The following is an 11,026-nucleotide window of genomic DNA, read 5'->3' as shown; positions in this document are numbered from 1 at the left end:
TCATTTAAATTAATTAATTAATTGAATAATCAGCACTAGACAAGCAAGACATCATATTTTATTTTTTTTATAAAGTCTTGGGTGTGCGGACTTTTTTTTTTTTATAACAAATGCCAAGCAGTCAACAAGTTGTGTCCTTGTGTTGATTGGATAAAGTAAATAATCTATATGGCAAAATAAATCAAAACTAAAAATAAATAATAATAATAATAATAATAATAATAATAATAATAATAAAACATACTAAAATTGTATTAACAAAAACACTATGTAAAGGTCTAAAGCGATGTATTTTCATTTACATTTCATCGCTTTAAATGAGCAAAAATGTAGCCTATCTATGACTTAAGGACTATACAGAAAGTAAATAATTCCATAAAAAGAAACGACCATTTTGTGAATGCACCATGGCACTACCTGAAAAAACAACTATTAATTTAATTTATTGGCCCGCTTTATATTTTCCCACGCAGGCTAAGCATTTCAAATGCAGCAGCAATACTCTAATGCTAAACTGGAATATATGTTTTTGGGAAACACTATATATGCGTAAGTGTCTCAGATACACACACACGCACGCACGCACGCACGCACGCACGCACGCACGCACGCACACACACACACACACACACACACACACACACACACACACACACACACACACACACACACACACACACACACACACACACACACACACACACACACACACACACACACACACACACACACACGCACAAAGCAGTGACACTAATGATAATATGATTTACTTTCAGGCTGCATATTAGTTGACAATTTGTTTTTCAAAGTTTGGGACCCCCACATCTGACTCGAATTAAGCAACCTGGCCGAACTTCAGACAACAGAGTGTCGGCTGAATCAAAACCTCCATCAATAGTGTGTGTGTGTGTGTGTGTGTGTGTGTGTGTGTATGGTCTCACAGCGCGCATACAGTATGGTGTGAAATAACAGTGAAATTAAACTCTTTATTTTCCTGAGGGACCCCTGCAAGGCTCTGGACCCCGGGTTTAGTTGCAGCAGATGTATGAAGATGAAGGGAGGCGTGTGAGTGGAGGGCACAACAACACCCCCCCCATCCTCCGTCCTCCATCCCCTCGCTCTCATTGGTCCGCACTGCACGCTCCTCTGAACCAATCAGCGAGCACAACCACGCGCTCCATCCGGTGTGTGTGTGCAGTGACTGTTACAGGCAGAGCATCGCCAGCCTAGCAGTGTCTGTCTGCTCAGTGGCTGCTGCTATGATGCATGGTTAGTGGTCACATTAACGTCCCACGGTTGGTTTAGACTTAACGGCGAGTAGAGAGTCGCAGGAAGTAAACAAAACAAAAAGGACTTAAAAAGCGTTGGAGAATATGAACAAAGTGGACGCGCCATGCAGACCCGCCGCCGCCTCTCTCAAATTCACTATTGACAACATCCTCAACCTCAAGACGAGCGGGAGGAACTGTGACAGCTGTCATCACCACCACCCCTCCGGGTTGCAGGATGACTCGGCCTGCAGGGCGACGCGTAAAGACGCTCTCCAGAGGCACCACGAGGAGCACATAGTATCCCAGCAGCAGAGACAGGACCCGGGCAGCAGGCTCAACCACAAAGGTGAGAGAGGTTTTTTTTGGTGAATTTGTAGCTGTGCGCTTCTGACACCTTCTGACATCTGTGCGTTCACCATTAAGCGGCGGCTGTGGCTCAGAGGGTAGAAGGTCGGAGGTTCGATCCCCGGCTGCTCCGGGTCACATGTCGATGTGTCCTTGAGCAAGACACTTAACCCCAAATTGCACCCGAAGGCTTAACCATCGGTGTGTGAATGAGTATTTAGATCAGATCCTGATGGGCAAAGTTGGCACCTCAGCAGCCTCTGACATGAATGGGTGAATACTGAAATGTAGTGTAAAGCGCTTTGAGTGGTCGAAAGACTAGAAAAGCGCTATATATAAATGCAAGTCCATTTACCATTACGCACAGCACTCATCAGACGGTTTTTACGTTTCCAGGTTAATGTGGCAAAACAGTTCAGACTGAACCACAGCGGGTTATAAACAAAGTGTCATTTTTTTGTTCGCAGAGTTGATCACTGACCGCACCGGAGCGTCGGAGTCGGTCGTCATCAGCCGCAGCGGAGACGCGCACAAAGTGACCGAGGAGGCGCGCTTCGAGAGCGGCGACAGCAGCTGCGACGACAGCAGCTCCACCACCACCACTACCACCACCACGGCGACCACGGACACCCACAAGGGGGGCAGCAAGAAAAGCAAAATCATCACGAAAAAGAAGACGCGCACTATTTTTTCCAAGAGACAGATCTTCCAGTTGGAGTCTACCTTCGACATGAAACGCTACCTGAGCAGCGCAGAGCGCGCCTGCCTCGCGAGCTCCCTGCAGCTCACGGAGACGCAGGTGAAAATATGGTTTCAGAACCGCAGGAATAAGTTGAAACGGCAAATCTCCACCGAGATCGACGGACCTGTTAGCGATTACCCCGAGACTGTGAAGCCGGTGTCGGTGGGTCAGCTGCCGGCCTTGTACAAGGAGAGCAACCTGCTGGGCAGATGCCTGCTGCCCATGCCTCTACCCATCGTCTACCCGGGCAGTAGCACGCCTTACCTCTGCTTCACTAACGCCAGCAAGTACTTCAGCCTGTACGATGGGGACGTATGATGCTTTCATTCATTCCCCAAGTGAAAAGAGACACTTTTTGGTGGTCTGTTGCCAAGTTTCAAGCATTTAAAAGGTGCTGCGGCCTTACTGTTTATGAAGACTGCGAGTACAACGACAGAGGAGCAGTTAACATATCACTTCAAAAATAAGCTGATTGGGTATTATTTATTTTTCAGTCACAACCATGCGTTTTGTAGGCCTGATACTAATAAAACAGAGCCGTGTTTAGGAAGGCTAAGCTAATGATAGCCTGAGGGAGGCCTAAAACAATATCAATCCCAACATTTTATTGTTTACATGACATTATTATTATTATTATTATTATTATGATTATTATTATCATCATCATCGACAGCAGCATTTTCAGCAGCCTATAAGCCACCAAAGAAATTACTATAGCCTAGCTATTTGCATGCATTTTCCTGTATCATAATGAATTTTTGAATTTACTGAAATTATCTATGTATTTAAATGAATGTAATTAACATTTTATTATATGTTTCACGCATGTCTATTTTTTTTCTTCTGAGCATCATACTATTCTTACTTTATTCAACGTTTGTCTATAGGCTCATTACACCATTTTATTGAAACTGTAATTAAAAACATCTTCATTCAAGAAATATTATCACAGGACTGATTCACTATTTCCAACTGAACTCTTTCTGTTGTGTTATAGACCGGTTTTGTCTTTACATGGAATTGCAGATGATGAGGATGCAATGTGTACAATTTGGTCTGTTTATTAATCCAAACAGTTTGGTAAGGTTTTTATACAGTGCCTTTGTAATTTCAGCAGAAAGTGCCACATGTATTTTTATAGGTAAAATAATATGAGAGGACTTATATTAAAAGTTGCAAAATCTTAAATCAAAGCAAAAAACACTTGGTGTCAGTCAAGGCCGCTTAATCTAGAATCTATTTCAAATGACACAATGCTTGCTGAAACCAATAGGCCCAAAGTGCTTGTAGGCACACACTCCTATTTTTTTCTGCAAAACACTCAGGCCTCAACATTTTTAACCACTGCATGTACTGTGTTTTAAAGTGGGAGCAAAGCAGTTTGTATAAATGGCATAAAACAAGAATAAATTCAGAATCGCTTATAAAATCCAGAACTAACAGCTTGATATTTTGAGTAGAAACAACAAAAACATTTAAACTGTAATAATGTCAGTAACTTTGGGTAAAATGTACATAACAGGGGATGTCGATATCAAAATTAGTAGTATTAAAAGTATTTATCTGCAACTGCTGTGATCTAAACTACACATATGGTATACATGATTGGCGATATGATACAAGACTAATTTTGTTCTTCCTTGAGAAGCTAAAAATGTTTGGAAGAATACCGATCCGTTACCATTCATATATACATGTTGGCCAATACATATTTCTTGCATGCAGAAAGTGGTGGACAGACAGGAGGCGAGACTCATCCCCTTCTAAGTTTCTGTGTGGGCTGAGCAATATATTGGTATTATATTGATATCGTGATATGAGACTAGATGTCGTCTTTTATCATAATATCGTATACAAGTGTTGTCTTTTCCTGGTTTTAAAGGCTGCATTACAGTAAAGTGATGTCATTTTCTGAACTTACCAGACTGTATTCCCCTTTACACAATCAGTAATTACATCCACATTACTGATGACAATTTATCATAAATCTCATCGTGTAAATATTTAGTAAAAGCACCAATGGCCAACCCTACAATATCGTCGCAATATCGACATTGAGGTTTGGTAAAAAATATTGTCATATTTGATTTTCTCCATATCACCCAGCCCTACTGTGTAAAAGCTTTCAGATATACCTGGCATATTCATACAAACACAACATCGTAAGCAACACGATCAACTCATGCAGACGGGAGGCGAGGCGAGGCTCGTCCCTTCCTAAGTTTCTGTGTGAGACAGCGTCTAGATCCTGAACGGAGGCCACTCTGCCGTCGTACCACAGCCACAGACCGATTTACCGGCAGCCTCAGCAGAATTCAAAGTGTGTACACAATGGAAGGCTGTGCTCCCGGTGAAACCAAGCCAAGGCTCATTCCTTATGGACCAGCTTCAGGCCGGGCGTGTTACTAAAAGATTTGGGTTTGCGCTTTGGAAATACACCTCATACGGCAGAACGCACTACAAAGAAACAGGGTTCTTGGCCTTTTGGATTTCCTGCTCCTTTGATAACACGTCTTAGTTGTTACATATCTGCTTCGTGGAATGTGTGACTCTTTATAATATGGTCACTTGGAACAGTTCGGGAATAAAAGAGAAAAAAGTCAGTAACCAGCGCTGACAGTTCAATATCAGGAGGATCCAGTGCATTTCAATTGTAATGTTACTCAAAGAAAGAAAGAAAAAAGAAATGTAAAAAACAAACCTAAACATATTTGTGTAACTGGTGATATAATCTGCAGATTGAGGATGTAAACTATGCAGAATGGGAAATAGACAACATGACATGAGTTAGTCTAATATGGCTTCTCTTTCTGGGAACATTTTTGGAAAATACTGAGATGGCAAAATATGACCTTCTAGACCACCCGTTTTATTTTGGAGTTTGTTTCTTAACTAAACTCTTTACTGTTCTTGTGGTTATTTAAAGAGACCAATGATACTGACCTTTGAAATATCTCAAATGATTGCGGCAGTCTGATAAGCTTCAAAGTGTAAAGTTCAGATTCTTTTGGAACCTCATGATTTTACGAACACCAAACGTAACAATTTAATAATTTATTGATCCCTGCAGGGAGCGGTTTTTCCCCTCACCCTCCTCGTGCCACAGACTTTAATAGCCTTGATTTAGACAACAACACTTGTTAGTAGTGCAGAACTAAACTGGGTCCAACCAAAGTCCAATCTAAAATGATCCTACATTAATTGTCTAAGGATGAAAAACACTGTGAGAAGGATGCTATTTTTTCCACTAATGAAAATTCACTTCCTGCATTGACTGAGCTGAATGACAGTTGTCCTTATCAGAGCTGCCCTTTGACCCCCAGTGCACTTCATACACTTACCCTTTACATCCATCATACCGAACAGAAAATTAAAACTTTAAAAGGCATAAAGTAGGTACACATTTCGGATGCAAACAGGATTTCACATAAAAAATCAGACTGTTTGCTCATTATCGATCCACTGCACCAAATAATAAAGAAATCTCTGAGGCATTTGCATGCATCATTACGTGTGTGATTCAAAGACACACACACTGTGTGTTTGTCTATTCACCGAAGAAGAGAGGCCTGTTCCGCTGTCTCGTGTTTCAGAGCTGCTAGAGAGAGTCACACCACCGCTCAGTACCCACAATCCCTGGCGGCTATACCCGCTCAGACATGATGGCAGACTGTCAAGATGCGAGGTGTGGCCAAATGGTATGTTATTAACATTGAAGTCGTATTTAATGGAGACATAAATTGAAGATCATACTATCATAAAGGCACTCAGGCGGGATCTTTGGACTGCAGAGACTAAGGTAAAATTATCCTTAATACAAAATTAGATTTATTATGAATGACGTTACTGAGTACATCAGACATGAATGCACTAATTCCCCTCAATGCTTCTTATAAGAAGTGCTAATTGTTTCTACCACTGAGCCCTTTTCATTTTGTCACTCCATCCTCCCCTCCCATTCTTACTGTACTAGCCTCCCGCCCCTCGCCTTGTCATAGCTCATCACAGTAGTCGGTGCACTGAAGCCTGACTGTGTGCGATTATGACTGAATGAGAAAGGGCTGAGGAGGAGAGGGTGTAACAAAGAGAGAGAGATCTGTTAAAACCAGTTGATGAGTGCGTGTTTGTGTTGGAAAAACTACGATCGCGTTTGTATTTCTGCATGGGTCTGCGCCTCTCTATAGCTGAGGTCGGGCTGGTCAGGAGCAAGGAAGTCCTGTTCCTGTTGGTTGGAGGGTGACTCTGTTTGTGTGTGTGTGTGTGTGTGTGTGTGTGTGCACATCACGCCAGTGTAAAACTCTCTAGCAGCTCTTTTCTGCATGACTAGACGGGGGCCCCCTCTCTCAGCTCGCTTGTTACTTTAACCTCTGTTGACCTCTCCCAGTCATCTGACAAAGGTCATCGCCCAAGACGATGGGAGAGACTGTCCCTGAACGTGTTTCTGCGACATGAAAGCACAGAAAGACGGTCACAAAAAGACTTCACGTGGAGGATCTCGTATAGATGCTCCGTTTTAGGCTCTATAGGCCAATGATGTATGCGTCTGTCAGACGGTGAACAGAACTATAGAGGTTGACCGATTAATCATTTTGGCCGATTAATTGGATAGGATGTTTTACAAACTTCATGTTATATCTGAACCGTTTTCAGTTTATTTCTCCACTCAAAAGTTATCTCTCGAATATAAAACGCAACACTATCAGCTCTTTGTCGTCGATACGAGACAGGCAGACCGGGAGGAAAAGAAAATGGAGGAAAAACTGCTACTTTAACATACTTACCAATTTGGGTTAATGGGACGCGCAACAGAAGTAATCCTGGCCAGTCATACGCCACAGAACGGTTATGTTATCATTGTATATAATTTGTACAATAAATATGATTTCTTACCTAAATTCAGAGTGACAAAAACTGGTTTAGTAAAGACGGCGTATGCAAAAGTAGCCGACAGAAGAAAAGCATGTCATTAACTACGGCTGACGGTGAGATACCTTTCACTTTCACTTTTCTCTTTCAAAAAATAATTTATGGTTAGTTTGATGTTCAGTTCCAGATTTATGTATTCATGTATTTATTGATTTATAGGTATTTGTTACTTTGACTTAGATGTCAGTTAGTTAGGTAGGTTGTACTAAAGTCAAATATTGTGAATTTCCGACAGTGTCAATGTTTTTCACGGGGTAGGGTATTGGCCAATTAACCGGCTATCAGCTTTTTACTGCTCCAAACTATCGTTATTATATCAGCCTTTAAAAATCCACAATCAGTCGACCTCTAGAAAAAAAACATACTCAATTTGGTGAGGACAATGTCAGTCATTCTGATAAAACAAGACAAGAACAAAATGTGTGTCTCCAGCGTCCGAGGATTCCCCCGGGGTGTCCCGATGCACTGGAGGGCAACCTGAGACCCAAACTACATGACACAGCACATTGTAAAGTAAACAACAAGGCTATTAGTTAGAGGGGGGAACCTGAGACAGGAGGTCTGTGTATGTGTCACACTTAAAGACTGTTTGATGGCCTATTGATCTGCTAATTTAGTCAACCCCCCCTCTTCCCCGTGATGCAAATTGCTGGAGGAAATTGAAAGATGGCAGAGGGGGTGAAATCAGATAAACGTAAAGTGATACAGAGACAGAGATAAGAGATGATGAGACCAGATTGGACCGTGGCCAACGATTAATTGCAAAGCAAGCTAAGTGAGAGAGTAAAAACAAATAAAGTTAAATGACTTAATTTATAGGTTTAGATCACGCAATATGAACAGGATCAAAGTACTGTATGTGCGGGTGATTGCACAAGTCTTCATGTTTTAGCCTGCGGTCCACAGATAATGTAATATTTGCAACAGAGTATTTAACACTCAAATTTGAATATTTTTTCCATGTGTGACAATTAACCAGGTGATCATGATGCTGTAAACTCAACTCATCAGCATGTTATGATATCATTAGGGCTGTCAAAGTTAACGCGTTAATAACACATTAACGCAAATTCATTTTAACGCCATTCATTTCTTTAACACTTAATTAATACACATTAATTAAGGCAACTTGCAATTTTTAGGTTGCAGCGGGCTCAGTTATAAAGCTATAAGATACTGGCATCATATAAAACTAGAAAACCTAAAGAACCCATTGGTACTAAGCATGCCATAGCTTGAAAGAGGCAAAATATCACTCCAAACTTACACAAAATTTTGGAGAGGAAAAACTGGTATGGCCATTTTCAAAGGGGTCCCTTGACCTCTGACCTCAAGATATGTGAATGAAAATGGGTTGTATGGGTACCCACGAGTCTCCCCTTTACAGACATGCCCACTTTATGATAATCACATGCAGTTTGGGGCAAGTCATAGTCAAGTCAGCACACTGACACACTGACAGCTGTTGTTGCCTGTTGGGCTGCAGTTTGCCATGTTATGATTTGGGCATATTTTTTATGCTAAATGCAGTACCTGTGAGGGTTTCTGGACAATATCTGTCATTGTCATTTGTGTTTTTTAATTGATTTTTATTAAATAAAATTACTCTGTCATACAATTGCATAAAGCAAGCATATTTGCCCACTCCCATGTTGATAACAGTAATAAATATTTGACAAATCTCCCTTTAAGTTACATTTTGAACTGATAAAACATGTGCGATTAATTTGTGATTAACTATGGACAATCATGCAATTAATTGCGATTAAAGATTTTAATTGAAAGACAGTCCTAATAGCGATATGTTTTGCGAAACTATCAATTCTCAAAAACACCATCGATTTTTTAAAATTAATAGTTTACATACAAAGATTAACTCAGTCAATGCTTTCTTTCATTAGCAAAGAGATGCACCCTCTCAGTGTATGTGCCCTCTCAACGTATGATGTTGGATGTTACAGGGGCTGTGATAAATGCATATGGAGATCCCACTGTTCTGGCATAAAAAAGTAAACTTTTTTTTTTAACTCAGATTCTATGCATGTGGTGGTGTATTATACTATGACAGTTTACTTAAAATTAGATTTTTTTAATAATCCCAATATTGAGATCGATAATTGCTTACAGTATCGCAATATTGAATAGTTACCCCGTATCATGAGCCATATCGTATCGCCAGATTCTTGCCAATACACAGCCCTTATTTTGGATTTACAAGCTTTTCATCTACAGCTACAATAATGTGAAGAAATTAATTATTACTGAAAATAAAGTATTTTCATTTTGCTTTAGGCAAAACTACAGACAAAACCAATCAAAATAACCCAGTTGCATCAAATCTATGTAAAATAATCGAAATATAATAATTTTTTCATTACATCTCTTTTTCAGACAAACACACACACGCACACACACACATACACGCACACACACACACACACGCAAACCGTGTATCAATTAAAGAGCATCGTCTCCCACGCCCTCCCTCACGTCCTGTCCCCTCAGACACTCTTGTCAGGGTAATGTGCCATTAATCTACCACTGAAAACACATTATTGGCCAATCAATAGGTAAAATGGAGGGATAAAGGCAGAGGAAAGAGGAGAAGGAAGGAGTTGAAGGACAGGAGGCAGGGGAGGGATGCTCTAAGTCAGGGGGGCGTTTGAGTGAGGGAGGGGAGGGAGGGGGTCAACACTTATCCATAACACCAGAGAATGAGCTCCACTATTTGCAGACATGGAATACTCAATGTGGTTTCATGCTGACAGTCAATATAGGTCCATTAACAACAGATACAGTTGTCAGAGTGTCCTAACTTTTTACCCCCAACCCCCTTCTGTGTCCTCCACAAATAATAATGCATAATCTAGTTTGCTTGGATTGCATTTAAATGCTCTAATCCTGATCTTACTCGTATTATCATGAGAGCCAAATTTCTGTTTTATCACTGGGATTGAATTAAAGGTTCTGGTTTTACTGTGAGGTCCCGAGACACTTCACTGTAGATTAGCAACATCACATCCTTTTAAAAGTGACATACACAGAGAAGTATCACAGTTCTGTTGGGTTACCAGCAATGAATTCAATGTTGTTGGTGACGCATCGGTATGGCACAAACATGCACACTGACATTTACTGTATATTCAAGCCAAATGTTTTGTAAAGTCTAATTGCCACTGGTGTTGAATTTTAAAGGTTTAATTGAATTAAATTGTTGTTCCCGGCATTGATAAAGATTTGGAAATCAGCTATAGCTCTCATCCATTTACTGTCCTTTAAACCAGTGGTTAACAACTTGGGGTCCGTGCACCAAAGATCACAGGGGGTGCGCCAGGATTTGTCTGCTCTGAGGTTGTCAAACTTAGGTTTACTCATGTATAACTAAAATCATAATAACACACTTGCTGGATATCATTTTTTTGCTACTAAGTAGCAAAATCTAAAGAAATATTTTGCTTCAATCCATATTTGTTGGCGTTTAGCCTTTCAAAAACAACATTTTCACTGCAGTCTAACTATTTGCTCTCTTGCACACAAAGGGAGGTCTGCACCTGTGTTCACGGGGCGGTCTAGCAGTAATCTAACAACACCATAAATTACATTTATTTAACCACAATAAAAAAAAATCTATTTCAGCTCTAACACTAAAGTATATTAAATCGTTACCCAAAAAAAAATTATATAAAGTATCTGCATTCGCTTGGCAAATCTGTCAAGATATCATCACTTTATTTACGTTGAA

General features: G+C 40.5%; 1 protein-coding gene and 1 long non-coding RNA gene across 3 annotated transcripts in view; one reads left to right on the top strand and one right to left on the bottom strand.

The window, feature by feature from the left end:
* Positions 1-11,026, bottom strand: part of LOC141763981 (uncharacterized) — a 185,929-nt gene that overhangs the window by 118,233 nt on the left and 56,670 nt on the right. The window lies entirely within an intron of this gene.
* Positions 1,168-3,277, top strand: hmx4 (H6 family homeobox 4). Its single transcript, XM_074631331.1, has 2 exons — positions 1,168-1,617; positions 2,084-3,277. The coding sequence occupies exons 1-2, from the start codon at positions 1,374-1,376 to the stop codon at positions 2,674-2,676; spliced, it is 837 nt and encodes a 278-aa protein (XP_074487432.1). The 5' UTR covers positions 1,168-1,373; the 3' UTR covers positions 2,677-3,277.

The sequence above is a fragment of the Sebastes fasciatus genome, chromosome 3 (genome assembly GCF_043250625.1).
Source record: "Sebastes fasciatus isolate fSebFas1 chromosome 3, fSebFas1.pri, whole genome shotgun sequence".
Classification (NCBI taxonomy): domain Eukaryota; kingdom Metazoa; phylum Chordata; class Actinopteri; order Perciformes; family Sebastidae; genus Sebastes; species Sebastes fasciatus.
Note: the sequence above shows the minus strand (reverse complement) of the source record. Positions and strands in the feature narration are given on the sequence as shown.

Bases quoted from the DNA above. Each gene is read 5' to 3' on its own strand.
- hmx4 (XM_074631331.1), top strand. From the start codon at position 1,374: ATGAACAAAGTGGACGCGCCATGCAGACCCGCCGCCGCCTCTCTCAAA. The intron at 1,618-2,083 runs GTGAGAGAGGTT...TTTTGTTCGCAG, and splicing joins CAGCAGGCTCAACCACAAAG to AGTTGATCACTGACCGCACC.